Source organism: Tachyglossus aculeatus, chromosome 1 (assembly GCF_015852505.1).
Source record: "Tachyglossus aculeatus isolate mTacAcu1 chromosome 1, mTacAcu1.pri, whole genome shotgun sequence".
Taxonomy (NCBI): domain Eukaryota; kingdom Metazoa; phylum Chordata; class Mammalia; order Monotremata; family Tachyglossidae; genus Tachyglossus; species Tachyglossus aculeatus.
Window position 1 is genome coordinate 69,760,642 of NC_052066.1, and position 20,030 is coordinate 69,780,671.

At 47.9% G+C, this 20,030-nt stretch overlaps 1 protein-coding gene, 1 non-coding gene and 1 pseudogene across 2 annotated transcripts in view; all 3 read left to right on the top strand.

The window, feature by feature from the left end:
• The window catches only part of PDE6D (phosphodiesterase 6D), a 122,050-nt gene that overhangs the window by 101,019 nt on the left and 1,001 nt on the right, over nucleotides 1-20,030 (top strand). Inside the window, exons 2-4 of the mRNA XM_038744398.1 lie at nucleotides 6,325-6,413; nucleotides 10,976-11,101; nucleotides 15,541-15,646. Coding sequence (XP_038600326.1) covers nucleotides 6,325-6,413; nucleotides 10,976-11,101; nucleotides 15,541-15,646 — 321 coding nt within the window. The remainder of the gene's footprint in view (nucleotides 1-6,324; nucleotides 6,414-10,975; nucleotides 11,102-15,540; nucleotides 15,647-20,030) is intronic.
• On the top strand, nucleotides 3,840-3,961 carry LOC119936127. The gene has a single exon (XR_005453648.1). It is a non-coding gene; the product is annotated as a U6atac minor spliceosomal RNA (small nuclear RNA).
• On the top strand, nucleotides 4,002-4,068 carry LOC119936151 (annotated as a pseudogene).

Here is a 20,030-nt window from a genome sequence, read left to right on the forward strand (position 1 = left end):
ATCCCGGCTCCACCGCTTGTCAACTGTGTAACTTTGGGCAAGTCACTCAACTTCTCTGTGCCTCAGTTACCTCATCTGGAAAACTGGGATTAAGACTGTGAACCCCAGGTGGGACAACCTGATTACCTTGTATCTACCCCAGTGCTTGACACATATTAAGTGCTTAGCAAATACCATCATTACCATTATTATTATTATTTTTAAGCACTTGGGTGAGTGCCATAATGACAGAATTCTTAGACCAGTTTCCCACCCATGGCAAGCTTAGAGTCTAGCGCCTCATCATTCATTCAACTGTATTTATTGAACGCTTACTGTGTGCAGAGCACTGTACTAAGCACTTGGGAAGTACAAGTTGGCAACATATAGAGACGGTCCCTACCCAACACGGGCTCACAGTCAATTCCATCGCTTAGAGAAGCAGCGTGGCCCAGTGGGGAAAAAGTTATTGATCCCAAGGGTTCGGGCCCAAGGCTCGCCTGGTGCCCCCCTTCATTCATTCAGTTGTATTTATTGAGCGCTTACTGTGTGCAGAGCACTGTACCAAGCGCTTGGGAAGTACAAGTCGGCAACATGTAGACCCAGCAGTGGGCTCACAGTCTAGAAGGGGGAGACAGACAACAAAACATGTAGACAGGCATCATGCCAAGCCCTGAACTAAATGCCAGAGAAAATACAAGGTAATCAAGTTGGATGCAGTTCCTGCCCCACATAGGGCTCACGGTCTTAATCCCCATTATAGAGATGAGGTAACTGAGGCCCAGAGAAGTTAAGTGACTTGCCCAAGGTCACACAGCTGACAAGTGGCGGAGTCAGGATTAGAGCGAATGTCTTTCTGAGCTCAGCATGGCCTACTGGATTAAGCACGGGCTGGTAGTCGGAGGACCTGGCTTTCATTAATTCGTTCATTCAATTGTATTTATTGAGCGCTTACTGTGTGCTAAGCGCTTGGGAAGTCCAAGTTGGCAACATATAGAGATGGTCCCTACCCAACAGCGGGCTCACAGTCTAGAAGGGGGAGGCTCTGTGGCCTTGGGAAAGTCATTTCCTTTCTCTGGGCCTCAGTTCCCTCACCTGTCAAATGCCGAGTCCCACTTGGGACAGGAACTGTGTCCCACCCTCTATGCTTGCATCCCCCCCGGCCCCAGTGCTTAGTACAGTGCCTTCCACGTAGTACGTGCCTAAATTCATTCATTCAATCGTATTTATTGAGTGCTCACCTGCCTGCTCCGCCAATCGTCAGCTGTGTGACTTTGGGCAAGTCGCTTCCTTTCTCTGAGCCCTCATAGGAGGGGGGCTCAAGTGATGACCAGGGACCCTCACTCGGCTATGCCTGAACAGGATCTCGGAAGGGAATCAAAGCCCCTCTGCGACTGTGTTTTCCTGGGACTTCTGTGCCTCGGGCAGGGTCCGAAAGGTTTAAGAACCTATGGAAAAGTCACGGAGCTGTCCTATGCGCTTTATCCTCCAGAAGATCCTTTTCTCATTTCCTGCCGTGATACCTCTTCCTTCCTCTCCCCCTTGTCCCCCTCTCCATCCCCCCATCTTACCTCCCTCCCTTCCCCACAGCACCTGTATATATGTATAAATGTTTGTACATATTTTTTTACTCTATTTAATTTATTTGTACACATCTATTCTATTTATTTTATTTTGTTAGTATGTTTGGTTTTGTTCTCTGTCTCCCCCTTTTAGACTGTGAGCCCACTGTTGGGTAGGGACTGTCTCTATATGTTGCCAATTTGTACTTCCCAAGCGCTTAGTACAGTGCTCTGCACACAGTAAGCGCTCAATAAATACGATTGATGATGATGATGATGATGATACCTCTGGGATTGGGCTGCCGAGCCAGTAACTGTAGCAATCCAGGGCAGGGGGACGCACCTCAGTTCCCTCGTCTATAAAATGGGATAAATTGAGACTGTGAGCCCCACGTGGGACAGCCGATTGGCTTGTATCCACCCAAGCGCTTAGTACAGTTCCTGGCACATGCAAGTGCTTAACAAATACCATTATTATTATTATTGATCCCCCCCCCCCCCCCTTTTAGACTGTGAGCCCACTGTTGGGTAGGGACTGTCTCTATATGTTGCCAACTTGTACTTCCCAAGAGCTTAGTACAGTGCTCTGCACACAGTAAGCGCTCAATAAATATGATTGATGATGATGATGATGATCCCCATTTTACAGGTGAACTCACTGAGGCCCAGAAAAGTGAAGTGATTTGCCCAAAGCAGCTTGTTGTAGCGTCGATGTTTGGATGTTGCCAACTTGTACTTCCCAAGTGCTTAGTACAGTGCTCTGCACACAGTAGGCACTCAATAAATACGAATGAATGATTAGTTCGGGCTGTTTGGGTAAACTTTGCTGTGGTCCGACTCTGTGGGCAGACCTGTGAAAACAGGAAGCCACGGAAATTTTCGAGGGGCGGGGAGGGCAGTTTGGTCATTAAGACATTTGCTGAGTGTATAATACTGTGTGCCAGGCACTGTACTAAGCGCTGGGGTAGATACAGGCCAGTCAGGTCGGACACAGTCCCTGTCCCACACGGGACTCGCGGTCTTAATCCCCATTTTTAGACTGTGAGCCCACTGTTGGGTAGGGACCGTCTCTCTATGTTGCCAATTTGTACTTCCCAAGCGCTTAGTCCAGTGCTCTGCACATAGTAAGCGCTCAATAAATACGATTGATGATGATTTTCCAGATGAGGTCACTGAGGCGGCAGAGAAGTGAAGCAGCTCGCCCAAAGTCACACAGCGGCCACGTGGCAGAGCTGGGATTTGAACCCAGGTCTTTCCGACTCCGAGGCCCGGGCTGTGTCCACTAGGCCAAGCCGTTCCTCTGAACACGGGTCGGCTCCAAATTCCCGCCCCTCGGTCCGGGCCGCGAGGGATGGGCTCCGGTGCTCTTGTCGGAGAGTAGCTCGTGTGTGTCGTCCCTCCGCCGTATGGCAGTTTTCTTGCCATTCGTCCTCCACCCTTGTCAAACAGTGGGGCCGAAGCCGAATAATAATAATAATAATGTTGGCATTTGTTAAGCGCTTACTATGTGCAAAGCACTGTTCTAAGCGCTGGGGGGGATACAGAGTGATCAGGTTGTCCCATGTGGGGTTCACGGTCTTCATCCCCATTTGACAGATGAGGTACCTGAGGCTCAGAGAAGTTAAGTGACTCGCCCAAGGTCACACAGCAGACGTGTGTCGGAGTCAGGATTCGAACCCATGACCTCTGACTCCAAAGCCCGGGCTCTTTCCACTGAGCCACGCTGCTTCTCTGCACGCCAGGTGGCACAGCCCAGGAGCAGGCCAGCCAACGGCATTCCCAGTGAGCTGCCTTTTATCTCCGCTTGGATCCATGACCTCTGGACATTCAATATTCGCCCCATCCCTAAACCCATGGCGCTTATGTACGTAGCTTTAAATTATATGTTATAAATTACCTACCGAGAAGCAGCACGGCTCAATGGAAAGAGCCCGGGCTTTGGAGTCAGAGGTCATGGGTTCAAATCCCGGCTCCGCCAACTGTCAGCTGTGTGACTTTGGGCAAGTCACTTCGCTTCTCCGGGCCTCAGTTCCCTCATCTGGAAAACGGGGATTAAAACTGTGAACCCCCCGTGGGACAACCTGATCACCTTGTAATGTCCCCAGCGCTTAGAACAGTGCTTTGCACATAGTAAGCGCTTAACAAATACCATCATTATTATTATTATTATTACCTATTCATACTATTGTTGGTCCCCCCCTCTAGAACATAAACTCACCATGGACCGGGAACGGGTCTGCTACTTCTCTTGTAGTGTATTCTCCTAAGTGCTTAGAACAGTGCTCTGCACAGCGTTTAGATCAGTACGAAAGGAGAGAAGGTTAGCACTGCCCTTGAGAAAGATGGAAGAGGTCCTAGTGGCCTATACAACACCCACAGTTGGGTAGGGACCGTCTCTATATGTTGCCAACTTGTACTTCCCAAGCACTTAGTACAGTGCTCTGCACACAGTAAGCGCTCAATAAATACAATTGATATATGGTTAAGGCATTGCCATCTACTTCGTGGCATCTAACCAAGTTTTTTTTATTTTTTAAGAGAAGCAGCGTGGCTCAGTGGCGAGAGCCCGGGCTTGGGAGGCAGAGGTCGTGGGTTCATTCATCCGTTCAATCGTATTTATTCATCATCAATCGTATTTATTGAGCGCTTACTGTGTGCAGAGCACTGTACTAAGCGCTTGGGAGGTATAAGTTGGCAACATATAGAGACGGCCCCTACCCAACAGCGGGCTCACAGTCTAGAAAGGGGAGACAGACAACAAAACAAAACATAGTAACAAAATCAAATAAATAGAATAAATATGTACAAGTAAAATAAATAGAGTAATAAATATGTAAAAGCATATGTACGTGTATATACAAGTGCTGTGGGGAGGGGAAGGAGGTAAGGCGGAGGGGGTGGGGAAGGGGTGAAGGGGGAGAGGAAGGAGGGGGCTCAATCTGGGAAGGCCTCCTGGAGGAGGTGAGCTCTCAGTAGGGCTTTGAAGGGTTCTAATCCCGTCTCTGCCACTTGTCAGCTGTGTGACTTTGGACAAGTCACTTCACTTCTCTGTGCCTCAGTTCCCTCATCTGTAAAATGGGGATGAAGACTGTGAGCCCCACGTGGGACAACCCGATGTCCTTGAATCTCCCTTGGCGCTTAGAACAGTGCTTGGCACATAGTAAGCACTTAACAAATACCATCATGATTATTATTACTATGGCACATAGTAAGTGCTTAACAAATACCATTATTATTATTAGGGTAGTTACCAGATAATTGGGTTGGACACAGTCCCTGTCTCCCAAGGGGCTCACAGTCTTAATCCCCGTTTTACAGATGAGGTAACTGAGGCCCAACGAGGTTAAGTGACTGGCCCAAGGTCACACAACTGATGAGTTTTGATGGTATTTGTTAAGCGCTTACTAGTGAGAAGCAGCGTGGCTTAGTGGAAAGAGCGTGGGCTTGGGAGTCAGAGGTCGTGGGTTCTAATCCTAGCTCTGCCTCTAATCAGCTGTGTGACTTTGGGCAAGTCCTCCCCCTCCCCATCCCCCCCCCCACCTTACCTCTTTCCCCTCCCCACAGCACCTGTAATAATAATAATAATAATAATAATGGCATTTATTAAGCGCTTACTATGTGCAAAGCACTGTTCTAAGCGCTGGGGAGGTTACAAGGTGATCAGGTTGTCCCAAGGGGGGCTCACAGTCTTAATCCCCATTTTACAGATGAGGTCACTGAGGCCCAGAGAAGTGAAGTGACTTGCCCAAAGTCACACAGCTGACAGTTGGCGGAGCCGGAATTTGAACCCATGACCTCTGGCTCCAAAGCCCGTACTCTTTCCACTGAGCCACGCTGCTTCTTGTATATATGTATATCATCATCAATCGTATTTATTGAGCGCTTGCTATGTGCAGAGCACTGTACTAAGCGCTTGGGAAGTACAAATTGGCGACATATAGAGACAGTCCCTACCCAACAGTGGGCTCACAGTCTAAAAGATATATGTATATATACATATACATATATATGTATGTATATGTATATATGTTTCTACATATTTATTACTCTATTTTATTTGTACATATCTATTCTGTTTATTTTGTTAGTATGTTTGGTTTTGTTCTCTGTCTCCCCCTCTTAGACTGTGAGCCCGCTGTTGGGTAGGGCCCGTCTCTCTATGTTGCCAACTTGGACTTCCCAAGCGCTTAGTCCAGTGCTCTGCACACAGTAAGCGCTCAATAAATACGATTGAATGAGTGAATGAATGAGTGGCAGAGCCAGGATCATCATCATCAATCGTATTTATTGAGCGCTTACTGTGTGCAGAGCACTGGACTAAGCGCTTGGGAAGTACAAATTGGCAACATAGAGAGACGGTCCCTACCCAACAGTGGGCTCACAGTCTAAAACGCAGGTCTTCTGGCCCCCAGGCCGTGCTCTTTCCACTGGGCCTCACTGCTTCTCGGTTTCCTAGTCAGACCCCTTGACTCTCAGCCTTTCCTCTAGACCCTGCAACAATACGTACCCCATCCTACCCCCTACACCTGCCGGGAGGGCAAAATGACGGGAAAAACCCCTACAAACACCTCAATCTCTGAGGTCTGTTGTTGTCAGATTAAAAAAAGGCCCCTCTGTCTGGATTTCCAGTCCCTCCTGGTATTCCTCTGTGCCTCCCTTGAGTCCTATCGGCCGTCGCGGCCCGGCGGACCCACGATTCATCGGAAAAGCCGACAAGCACGAAAGCCAGGAGCACCCGGAGGCAGCTCCAACCGTTTGCTTTTCCTTAATCGCCCGGGATCAGAAACTGGATGAACCTCCGGGATGCCGAGACGGGGAAGATCCTCTGGCAAGGAACAGAAGACTTGTCTGTCCCCGGAGTGGAACATGAAGGTAACTTCCGATCCCGAGTCCGGGCAGACTCGTTATGGGAAGAGCCGCCTTTCCAGAGTCCCCCGAGGTACTAGCGGGTCAAATGTTTGGGCGGATTCCTGGAAACGACGGCGTTCGGATGCGTCTCTCACCCCTTCCTTTCCTCCTCCGTGCTCCTTCTCTTCACCGTCCCGGGTATCGGAATTTCAGGGACAGCCCTCACAGCTTCCAGTTGCTGGGCTGTGGAAACCGTCTCAATATTTTCCTGCTTCCGCTCAAGCGAAAGAAAATAAGTTAAATCCACAAACCCAACCTTTTATCGTGCGCGGACGAGACGAACGCTCCTGGAAGCTGTGGAGGAAAAGCAACCCCCTTTCATATACTTAATAATAATGAGTAATGAATAATAATGGTGATATTTAATAATGGTGATATACAGTGCTCTGCACATAGTAAGCGCTCAATAAATACGATTGATGATGATGATGATGATGATGATGATGATGATATTTAAGTGCTTATTGTATGCCTAGCACTGTACTGAGTCCTGGGGTAGATATAAGATAATCAGGTCCTGCATGGAGCCCACAGTCTAAATTGGAGAAGCAGCGTGGCTTAGTGGAAAGAAAGAGCCCGGGCTTGGGAATCAGAGGTCATGGGTTCTAATTCCGGCTCCGCCATTTGTCAGTTGTGTGACTTTGGTCAAGTCGCTTATCTTCTCTGTGCCTCAGTTACCTCATCTGTAAAATGGGAATTAAGACTGTGAGTCCCATGTGGGACAACCTGATTACCTCGTATCCCCCCCATCATCATCATCAATTGTATTTATTGAGCGCTTACTATGTGCAGAGCACTGTACTAAGCGCTTGGGAAGTACAAATTGGCAACATATAGAGACAGTCCCTACCCAACATTGGGCTCACAGTCTAAGACTGTGAGCGCTTAGAACAGTGCTTGGCACATAGTAAGCGCTTAACAAATGCCATTATTATTAGGAGGAGGGAGAACAGGTATGGAATCCCTGTTTTGCAGTTGAAAAAACTGAGACACAAGGAACTTGGGTGACTTGCCCGTGGCCACACAGCAGGCAAGCGGCGGAGCTGCGTTCGAACTCGGGCCCCGTGGTTTCCAGGCCCGTGCTTTATCTGCTAGGCCACGCTGCCTCCCATCCCAGCGTGGCTCAGTGGAAAGAGCCCGGGCTTTGGAGTCAGAGGTCGTGGGTTCGAATCCCGGCTCCACCACCAGTCTGCCGTGTGACCTGGGGCAAGTCACATAACTTCTCTGAGCCTCAGTTCCCTCATCTGTAAAAATGGGGATTAAGACTGTGAGCCCCACGTGGGACAACTTGATCACATTGTATCCCCCCCCCAGCACTTAGAACAGTGCTTTGCACATAGTAAGCGCTTAACAAATGTCATCATTATTATTATTATTATCCCGTTGCAAGCAGAAAAATCAAAGCCTGGAAGTAATGGTATTTGTTAAACGCCTACTGTGTGCCAGGCACTGTTGTAAGCGCTGGGGGAGATACAAGGTAATGAGGTTGGACACAGTCCCTGTCTCATGTAGGGCTCACAATCTTCATCCCCATTTTCCAGATGAGGTAACTGAACACAGAGAAGTGAAGTGACTGGCCCAAGGCCACACAGCAGACAAGTGGCAGAGCTGGGACTTGAACCCAGGTCCTTCCGACTCCCGGGCCTGTGCTCTGTCAACGAGGCCACACCCTTGGGCATCACGCTCTTTCCTCCTGCTTTTGTACTAAGCGCTTAGGACAGTGCTCTGCACACAGTAAGCGCTCAATAAATACGATTGATTGATTGATTGATTGTAGGCGGTTTTGAAGCGATGTTGCAGGGCAGGGGAACAGCAGCGGTTGTGCTGCCGACAAAACCATCCTCTCCCACCCCAGCCACCCGGCCTGCCCTGGGCAGCGATATCATCATCATCATCATCATCAATCGTATTTATTGAGCGCTTACTATGTGCAGAGCGCTGTACTAAGCGCTTGGGAAGTACAAATTGGCAACATATAGAGACAGTCCCTACCCAACAGTGGGCTCACAGTCTAAAAGGGGGAGACAGAGAACAAAACCAAACATACTAACAAAATAAAATAAATAGAATAGATATGTACAAGTAAAATAAATAAATAAATAGAGTAGTAAATATGTACAAACATATATACATATATACAGGTGCTGTGGGGAAGGGAAGGAGGTAAGATGGGGGGATGAAGAGGGGGACGAGGGGAATATAATGAAACATCCCTTTACTTGGGGGCACCAGGTGAGGAAGAACGTATTTCTCTCCCACCCCGGCATTTAAGTCTCTTGGAGGACTTGGTAGCCTCTTCTACCCGGATGCTGCGGAGGAAAGTTGGACTCGATCGTCTTTTCGGAAGACTAAACAGCTATCCGTGGGAAGTAGGCAACAGAAAGCCGTTAGTTTTCCAATGTTGATTTTATCCGGGGTGGAAAGCAGCCTGGAGCTTTGGGCGGGTTTGTGCTACAGTGAAAAACCAAACTGACTTAGAAACCAACCGGCTCCAAAGTCAACTCGGAATCCTTTCCTCCCAACCTATTCATCAAACTTTTAGGTCCCCCCGTGCCAAAAAAAGGGAGGGTGGGGCTGTTGGTCTCTTGCCTGTAACTCAATTTATTCATCTTTAAAACTCCCCAGTCCCTCCATGCATTTCTCAGGAGCCCTCTGAGGGTGTAATTGCTTTTAATAATGATAGCATTTATTAAGCGCTTTCTGTGTGCAAAGCATCATCATCATCAATCGTATTTATTGAGCGCTTACTATGTGCAGAGCACTGTACTAAGCGCTTGGGAAGTACAAATTGGCAACATATAGAGACAGTCCCTACCCAGCAGTGGGCTCACAGTTTAAAAGCACTGTTCTAAGCGCTGGGGAGGTTACAGGTTGTCCCACGGGGGGCTCACAGTCTTCATCCCCGTTTTACAGATGAGGGAACTGAGAAGTGAAGTGACTTGCCCAAAGTCACACAGCTGACAATTGGCAGAGACGGGATTTGAACCCATGATCTCTGACTCCAAAGCCCGTGCTCTTTCCGCTGAGCCACGCTGCTTCTCTTTTCTTTTGCTTTTGCTCTTTGCTTTTCTGGGATAACCCCCAGTTTTTCCCGTATTGGGAGATGGAAACCTGGGCAGGGGGCTTGAATCGTGGTACTCGTTAAGCCCTTACTGCGTGCCAAGCACTGTACTAAGCACTGAGGTAGGTACAAGATAATCAGGTCCCACATGGTGCTCAAAGTCTAAGTAGGGGGAAGAACAGGTATTGGATCCTCATTTTGCAGATGAGGGAACAGAGACACGGAGAAGTGAAGTGACTTGCCCAGGGCTTCCAGTCCATTCCCCAGACTGGAGATCCCAGGACCAAATTCATTCATTCAGTCGTACTTAATGAGCGCTTAGTTTGTGCAGAGCACTGTACTAAGCGCTTGGGAAGTACAAGTTGGAAACATATGGAGACGGTCCCTACCCAACAATGGGCTCACCCTGAACGGTAAAACGCCTACCTGTTCCAGGAGCCTGTGGCAGAGCCTGAAAACCAGCGCTCTGATCATATCTGGTCAACCTCCCTGAGGTCGTGGGTTCGAATCCTGGCTCCGCCAACTTGTCAGCTGGGTGACTTTGCGCAAGTCACTTCTCTGGGCCTCAGTTCCCTCATCTGGAAAATGGGGATGAAGACTGTGAGCCCCCCGTGGGACAACCCGATCACCTTGTAACCTCCCCAGCGCTTAGAACAGTGCTTTGCACATAGTAAGCGCTTAATAAATGCCATCATTATTATTATTATTAATATGGACCAGGCACTGTACTAAACTCTGTTAAAGAAGATAATCAGGTCAGACACAGTCCATGTCCCACATGGGGCTCACAGTCTCAATCCCCGTATTACAGATGAGAGAACCGAGGCACAGAGAAGTGAAGTGACCTTCCACCCAGCGGATAAGCGGGGGAGCCGGGATTAGAACCCAGGTCCTCCGGCTCCCAGGCCCGGGCTCTTTCCACTTGGCCTCGCTGCTTCTCAGTTTGCAGCCGAACGAGCAGCTCACCATCATCATCATCATCATCAGTCGTATTTATTGAGCGCTTACTATGTGCAGAGCACTGTACTAAGCGCTTGGGAAGTACAAACTGGCAACATATAGAGACAGTCCCTACCCAACAGTGGGCTCACAGTCTAAAAGGGGGGAGACAGAGAACAAAACCAAACATACTAACAAAATAAAATAAATAGAATAGATATGTACAAGTTAAATAAATAAATAAACAAACAAACCATCGTGACCGGCTGCCCTTCCAGTCGGTTAGGGAGGGATTTCCCAAGGGCTAATGAAAACAGCCGGTGGCGTCAGAAAGACCGTTCTCTGCCCTTGGGGCAGGTTCCAGGCCTCCTCAGCAGGGCCATCCGAATCCCCGGAGTCTGTTTGCTGGCCAGGAAAACCCCTCCGGAATCGTGCTCCGGTGACTTGGCGGCACTCCCACCACTTGGCAGCGTGGGCTGCCGGCGTCCCTACCGCATTCCTCATCTCTCTGTTTTTCTCTCACCAGCCCGTGTCCCCAAAAAAATCCTCAAGTGCAAAGCAGTGTCTCGGGAGTTGAACTTCTCTTCCGCGGAGCAGATGGAAAAATTCCGCCTGGAACAAAAAGTTTACTTTAAAGGGCAATGCCTAGAAGGTACCGTGATCACCGTCGGTCTGAAATCTTGGGCTTGGGGGCGGGCGGAGGGGGGGCACAAACTAGCCCTCTTCCCCTTTTCAAAGCCCTACTGAGAGCTCACCTCCTCCAGGAGGCCTTCCCAGACTGAGCCCCCTTTTTCCTCACCGCCTCTCCACCTCCCCGCCGTACCTCCTTCCCATTCATTCATTCGTATTTATTGAGCGCTTACTGTGTGCAGAGCACTGTACTAAGCACTTGGGAAGTACAAGTTGGCAACATATAGAGACGGTCCCTACCCAATAGCGGACTCACAGTCTAGAAGGGGGAGACAGACAACAAAACAAAACACATAAACCAAATAAAATAAATAGAATAAATATGTACAAGTAAAATAGAGTAATAAATATGTACAAATATATATATACACAGGTGCTGTGGGGAGGGGAAGGAAGTAAGGCGGGGGGGGGATGGGGAGGAGGAGGATGGGGAGAGGAAGGAGGACGCTCAGTCTGGGAAGGCCTCCTGGAGGAGGTGAGCTCTTTCCACTGAGCCACGCTGCTTCTCAGAGAGGCGGTCCCTACCCGCCAACGGGCTCACGGTCTAGAATAATAATAATAATAATAATGGCATTTGTCAAGCGCTTACTATGTGCAAAGCACTGTTCCAAGCGCTGGGGAGTCCCCTCCCCACAGCACTGTGTATATTTGTACATATTTATTACTCTATTTTATTAATGATGTATATATATATATATATCTATAATTCTGTTTTGCTTTTTTTAATGGCATTTATTAAGCGCTTACTATGTGCAAAGCACTGTTCTAAGCGCTGGGGAGGTTACAAGGTGATCAGGTTGTCCCACGGGGGGCTCACAGTCTTAATCCCCATTTTACAGATGAGGTCACTGAGGCCCAGAGAAGTTAAGTGACTTGCCGAAAGTCACACAGCTGACAAGTGGCGGAGCCGGGATTTGAACCCATGACCTCTGACTCCAAAGCCCAGGCTCTTTTCCACTAAACCACGCTGCTTCTCTGGCTAATTCAGTAGACTAACAGACTAATTCTGTTAGTCTATCGATGCCCGTCTACTTGTTTTGCTGTCTGTCTCTCGCTTCTAGACTGTGAGCCCGTTGTCGGATAGGGATGGTCTCTATCTGTTGCTGAGTTGTACTTCCCAAGAGCTTAGTACAGTGCTCTGCACACAGTAAGCGCTCAGTAAATACGATTGAATCAGTGAATAGAAAAAGGAAATAGTTCAGTAGCCGTGGAATTCCAAGTGAAGACAGATTTTGATTTCCCCGAAACAGAACCAGAAGCTCCACAGAAGCTTCCCTCTGCCTCGGGGTGCTGATTCCCTGCTACAAAATGGAACATAAAATCTGTCCTTTCCCTGCTGCCCCTGTTTGTCTGTCTCTCTGTCTGTCTGTCTGTCTGTCCGTCCGTCTGTCTCTCTCCCTTCCCCTCCCCAAGGGCCACCACAAGAATTAATCCCGGGCATCCAAAAGGACCTAAGAACTCCTCAAAGGAAAAGGACTCTGTAGGCCCAGCGTCTTGGTGGTAACAGTGTGAGCCCACTGTTGGGTAGGGACTGTCCCTATATGTTGCCAATTTGTACTTCCCAAGCGCTTAGTACAGTGCTCTGCACACAGTAAGCGCTCAATAAATACGATTGATGATGGTGATGATGATGATGATGGTGACAGTGCTTCCTTGCCACTATTTATTATTAATCAGATTCTCTGGACCGTAAGCTCGTTGTGGTCAGGGAATGTTTCTGCTGTCCTATTGTAACGATAATAATCAATCAATCAATCGTATTTATTGAGCGCTTACTGTGTGCAGAGCACTGTACTAAGCGCTTGGGAAGTCCAAGTTGGCAACATATAGAGACGGTCCCTACCCAACAGTGGGCTCACAGTCTAAAAGGGGGAGACGGAGAACAAAACCAAACAGACTAACAAAATAAAATAAATAGAATAGATATCATCAATCATATTTATTGAGCGCTTACTATGTGCAGAGCACTGTAGATATGTGCAAGTAAAATAAATAAATAGGGTATTACATATGTACAAACATATATGCATATATACAGGTGCTGTGGGGAAGGGAAGGAGGTAAGATGGGGGGATGGAGAGGGGGACGACGGGGAGAGGAATAATAACGGGGAGACGACGGGGAGAGATAATAATAAATGATTAATAATTTTGGTATTTGTTAAGCGCTTACTATGTGCAAAGCACTGTTCTAAGTGCTGGGGAGGATACAAGGTGATCCGGTTGTCCCACGTGGGGCTCACAGCCTTAATCCCCATTTTGCAGATGAGGTAACTGAGGCACAGAGAAGTGAAGTGACTTCCCCAGAGTCACACAGCTGACAAGCGGCGGAGCCGGGATTTGAACCCATGACCTCTGACTCCCAAGCCCGGGCTCTTTCCGCTGAGCCACGCTGCTTCTCAAGGGCTCTCTGCCAAGTACTCTCCCAAGGGCTTAGTGCAGAGCTTTGCACACAGTAAGCGCTCAATAAATACCATCAAAGGAATGAATGAAATTTGTTATTAATGTCAATTATTGTTCTCCATGCTGTCGCTGGTATTTTTTCATGAATAATAATAATAATGATGATGTTTGTTAGGCACTTTCTCTATGCCAAGCACTGTTCTAGGCTGTGAGCCCACTGTTGGGTAGGGACCGTCTTTATATGTTGCCAACTTGTACTTCCCAAGCGCTTAGTATGGTGCTCTGCACACAGTAAGCGCTCAATAAATACTTTTGATTGATTGATTGTTCTAAGCCCTGGAGAAGATCCAAGCTAATCAAGTTGGACACAGTCCCTGTCCCACACGGGGCTCAGTCTTAATCCCTGTTTTATAGATGAGGTAACTGAGACCCAGAGAAGCAAAGTGACTTTCCCGTGGTCACAAAGCAGACAAGTGGCAGAGCCGGGATTAGAACTCAGGTCCTTCTGACTCCCAGTCCTGGGCTCTATCCACTAAGGAGGGCTTTGTATGGGAGTATTTAGTCCTCATCTCCCCTCAGGGGCTAATAGCAGCATGGCTTAGTGGCAAGAGCCCGGGCTTGGGAGCCAGAGGACGTGGGTTCTAATCCCGGCTCCACCAATTGTCTGCTGTGTAAACTTGGGCAAGCCACTTAACTTCTCTGTGCCTCAGTTACCTCATCTGGAAAATGGGGATTAAAACTGTGAGCCCCAAGTGGGACAACCTGATTACATTTGTATCTACCCCGGCACTTAGAACAGTGGTTGGCACATAGTAAGCGCTTAACAAATGCAATTGGTATTTAACATCGCCAAGATCCGCCCTTTCCTCTCCATCCAAACCGCTACCTTGTTGGTACAATCCCTCATCCTATCCCAATTGGATTACTGCATCAGCCTTTTCTCTGACCTCCCAACCTCCTGTCTCTCCCCACTTCAGTCTATAATTCACTCTGCTGCCCGGATTATCTTTCTACAGAAACGCTCTGGGCATGTCGCCCCCCTCCTCAATAACTTCCAGTGGTTGCCTGTCAACCTCCGTATCAATCAAAAACTCCTCATTATCGGCTTCCAGGCTGTCCATCCCCTCGCCCCCTCCTACCTCCCCTCCCTTCTGTCCTTCTCCAGCCCAGCCCGCACCCTCCGCTCCTCTGCCGCTAACCTCCTCACCGTGCCTCGTTCTCACCTGTCCCACCGTCGACCCCCGGCCCACGTCCTCCCCCTGGCCTGGAAAGCCCTCCCTCCGCACATCTGCCAAACTAGCACACTTCCCCCCTTCAAAGCCCTACTGAAAGCTCCCCTCCTCCAGGAGGCCTTCCCAGACTGAGCCCCCCTTTTCCTCTGCTCCCCCTCCCCTCCCCATCGCCCCAACTCGCTCCCTTTGCTCTACCCCCTTCACCGCCCCACAGCACTTGTATATACATATATATGTACATATTTACAATTATAATTCTACTTATTTTTATTAATGATGTGTATATATATCTACAATTCTATTTATTTATAATGATGCTACTGATGCCTACTTACATGTTTTGATGTCTGTCTCCCCCCTTCTAGACTGTGAGCCCGTTGTTGAGTAGGGATTGTCTCTGTTGCCGAATTGTACTTTCCAAGCGCTTAGTACAATGCTCTGCACACAGTGCTTTGCATATAGTAAGCGCTTAACAAATGCCATTATTATTATTATTATTAGTAAGTGCTCAATTAATACGATTGAATGAATGAATGAATTAATGAATGAATGAGTGAGTGAATAAATGGCACCACAGCCAGTCCCCTCTATGCCTGCGCCTTTTTGGTAATTGATGGAAACCCCTTTTTTGCGGCTTTACTTTTCAAATAGATTTCAGGTGGAGGTTTTTTTTGGGGGGGAAGGGGTTTGAAGAGGAGGGCACAAAAGGGAAGTTGAGAAGCCCCCAGACTGTCGCGCTTACTCACTCTGGCTTTTCCTCCCCTCAGAGTGGTTCTTCGAATTTGGCTTCGTGATCCCCAATTCCACAAACACCTGGCAGTCTTTGATAGAGGCCGCACCAGAGTCCCAGATGATGCCAGCAAACATCTTAACGTGAGTGGTCCGGTCGTAGAACATAATGCACGGCAGAAGCCGCTACCCGAGAGGAAGAGAAGCGAGAGAAATAGGGAGGGGTTGGAAAGCGAGCCTTATCCATGGCACACTTAGCTCATGGGGTCTTAATTTTCTGCCGTCAGAGTCTCAAATGGAATCTCCCCGTGTGTCAGCCCTGACTTTTGAAACTGGTGTTTTGTTGGTTCGGTTCTTTTTAGGAAACTCTCCTTTCCATCAGAGCTGTTCCAAGGATATTGCGAATGTCTTTACAAATAGACATAATGCCCTCATGGGCGTACCCACCCCTTTCCCACTGCTGGCGGGCTTCCCACAGCCCTCCAAAGATTAGTTGATGAATCAATCAATCAATTGTATTTATTGAGTGCTTACTGTATGCAGAGCACTGTACTAAGCGCTTGGGAAGTCCAAGTTGGCAACATATCATCATCATCATCAATCGTATTTATTGAGCGCTTACTATGTGCAGAGCACTGTACTAAGCGCTTGGGAAGTCCAAGTTGGCAACATATAGAGACAGTCCCTACCCAACAGTGGGCTCACAGTCTAAAAGGGGGAGACAGAACAAAACCAAACATACTAACAAAATAAAATAAATAGAATAGATATGTACAAGTAAAATAAATAAATAGAGTAATAAATATGTACAAACATATATACATATATACAGGTGCTGTGGGGAAGGGAAGGAGGTAAGATGGGGGGGATGGAGAGGGGGACGAGGGGGAGAGGAAGGAAAAATAGCATAGGACCCACCCTCTATCCCGCATATGACAGTTTGGGCTCTACCCCAGGTCTCCTCTTCGTTTAAAATAATAATAACAATAATAATGATGGCATTTAATTAAGCGCTTGCTATGTGCAAAGCACTGTTCTAAGCACGGGGAAGTTACAAGGTGATCAGGTTGTCCCACGGGGAGCTCACAGTCTTAATCCCCATTTTACAGATGAGGTAACTGGGGCACAGAGAAGTGAAACGACTTGCCCACACAGAGAAGTGAAGTGACTTGCCGAAAGTCACCCAGCTGACAAGTGGCGGCGCCGGGATTTGAACCCATGACCTCTGACTCCAAAGCCCGTGCTCTTTCCACTGAGCCACGCTGCATCCCTTCTGTTCCCCATTTTCCCTTATTCTAAAGGGCTCAGCTGGGCCCAGGTCAGCCAGGATTTTTCCCCACCCAGATTCATTGTGGGGAGAGGGGGTTTGTTGTTTTTTAATCCCGGAATCCTTCGCTCCCCACACTCCTTCAGTCATCATCATCAATCGTATTTATTGAGCGCTTACTATGTGCAGAGCACTGTACTAAGCGCTTGGGAAGTACAAATTGGCAACATATAGAGTCAGTCAATCAATCAATCAGTCGTATTTATTGAGCGCTTACTGTGTGCAGAGCACTGTACTAAGCGCTTGGGAAGTACAAGTCGGCAACATATAGAGAGGAATGTAAAGCACCACCCTTCATCCCATCCCACGGAATCAAGTTAGCTCCCTGGGCCACCACCGGTTGACGCTTCCTAGAGCTAATCAATCAATCAATCAATCGTATTTATTGAGCGCTTACTATGTGCAGAGCACTGTACTAAGCGCTTGGGAAGTACAAATTGGCATCACATAGAGACAGTCCCTACCCAACAGTGGGCTCACAGTCTAAAAGGGGGAGACAGAGAACAGAACCAAACATACCAACAAAATAAAATAAGTAGGATAGAATAAATAATAAATAAATAAGAATAAATAAAATAAGTAGGATAGAGCTAAGGAAAAGCGCTGTCATTCTCTGAGGGAATTTTCTGGCCCCTCCCTCGGTGATGTGGCCCTAATGTGGACTTGGGGAGCCAGAGCAAAAGCCACTGTGGCTTGCAGTTTGAGACCAAAAATAATGTAGTAAAGCTAAAAGAAAGCAAAAGCATAAACAACAATCAGTATGGAACAGACGTATCCGATAACCCGGTTGCCACCCAGCAGGATTAGGAGAGCATTAAAAACAATCCCAGACATTAAATGCAAAGTCTTAACCTTCCTCTAGACTACCCCGTGAGCTAGAGAATCCAGAGAAGCAGCGTGGCTCAGTGGAAAGAGCCCGGGCTTGGGAGTCAGAGGTCGTGGGTTCAAATCCCGCTCCGCCACTTGTCAGCTGTGTGACTTGGGGCAAGTCACTTCACTTCTCTGGGCCTCAGTTCCCTCGTCTGTAAAATGGGGGTGAAGACTGCGAGCCCCACGGGGGACAACCTGATCACTTTGTATCCTCCCCAGCGCTTAGAACAGTGCTTTGCACGTAGTAAGCGCTTAACAAATGCCATCATTATTATTATTATTGTTGTTATGTACCAGGCACTGTACTAAGCCCCGGGAGAGATACCAACTAATCAGGTTGGACACAGTCCATGTTCCACATGTTCCACAGTCTTAATCCCCATTTTACAGATGACATAACTGAGGCCCAGAGAAGTTAATGATGTGCCCAAGGGCACACAGAAGATAAGTGGGGGAGCTGGGATTAGAACCCAGGTCCTCTTGACTCTCAGGCCCGGGCTGTGCCCACTAGGTCATGCTGCTTCTCAATTTCACATAACCTGATTTGCTTTTATAATAATAATAATGATGATGGCATTTGTTAAGTGCTTACTATGTGCAAAGCACTGTGGAGGATACAAGGTGATCAGGTTGTCCCACGTGGGGCTCACAGCCTGAATCCTCGTTTTCCAGATGAGGGAACTGAGGCACAGAGAATTGAAGTGACTGGCCCAAAGTCACACAGCGGACAAGTCGGGGAGCCGGGATTAGAACCCACGACCTCTGACTCCCAAGCCCGGGCTCTTTCCACTGAGCCACCACCCCAGCACTGAGTCCAGTGCCTTGCACAGAGTAAACACTTAACAAAAACCATAATTATTATTATTATTATTAAAGGCTCCAAAGCCATGTGCTTTCTTGCATCCCCTTTTCAGGTTCTCTAACAGGGAAGTCATCTCTGCTTTCTAGGAAATGGCCTCAACTTCCTGTCTCTCCAGTTTTTTTTTTGTTTTTGTTTTTTAAAGAACAATATCTTTCGTCCCAATCCCAGACCCAATTCCTGAACTGGCAGGTATTGTCTTGACCCTGCCCCAGTAGTGCCAGCCATCAGATTCCTGGGACTCCGGCCTTTTTTCAGCCACCTGCCTTTTCACCTTTAACCAGGGCAGCAGCTTGGAAGCGGAGAACGTAATAATAGTAATGATGGCATTTGCTAGGCGCTTACTATGTGCAGAACAAAGCACAGAACATGCAAGTAGCTCCAAGGACTCATCTTGGCATTTGCCGTGCCATTCCTGGAGGTGTTAAAAACCTTACGGCGCATGCATGCCAGATGTAGTATTATGAAGATCAGTGGAATATTTAGCCACGAAAGGCTTGGACTGCCCATCACAGGGACCAAATTTGCATTATACTTAGAACAGTGCTTTGCACATAGTAAGCGCTTAGTAAATGCCATTATTATTATTATTATTATACAGGGTGGCCCAGTTCAAACTGTACAATAATGTTATTGTTGACAGGAAGCTTTAGTAGCCTAAATAATGATGATATTTGTTAAGCGCTTGCCATGTGCCAAGCACTGTTCTAAGCGCTGGGGTAGATACAGGGAAATCATGTTGTCTCATGTGGGGCTCACAGTTTTAATCCCCATTTGACAGAGGAGGTAACTGAGGCACAGAGAAGTTAAGTGACTTGCCCAAAGTCACACAGCTGATAAGTGGCAGAGCCGGGATTAGAACCCACAACCTCTGACTCCCAAGCCCGGACTCTTTTCACTAAGCCGCGTTGCTTATGCCCACTGCCTAATGTTTTTTTTTCCCCATTTTTAACCCGATTTCAGGTTTGGGACTTGTAAGCCTATGCTGACCTATAAGATTTCTTTTTTTTTTTTTTAAAAAAATGGCCTTTGTTGAGCACTTACTATGTGCCAAGCACTATACTGAGCACTGGGATAGATACAAGCTAATCAGGTTGGGCACAGTCCATGTCCCACATGGGGCTCACAGTCTTAATCCCCATTGTACAGATGAGGAAACTGAGGCACAGAGAAGTGAAGTGTCTTGCCCAAGGTCATACAGCAGCAGATAAGTGGCGGAGCTGGGATTAGAACCCAGGTCCTTCTGACTCCAAGGCCTGTGCTCTATCTACTAGGCCATGCTGCTTCTCAAGATCAGTCAATCAATTGCATTTATTGAAGGCATACTATGTGCAGAGCACTGTACTAAGCGCTTGGGAGATCTCAGTTTCCAGACGTTCGACGTGGAAATCACGACCTACCATTAAGCCAATTTATGTAGGTGTTTGGATCCACCTCTCTCATCCCCCGTCTCCCATCTCTCATCTAAGGCA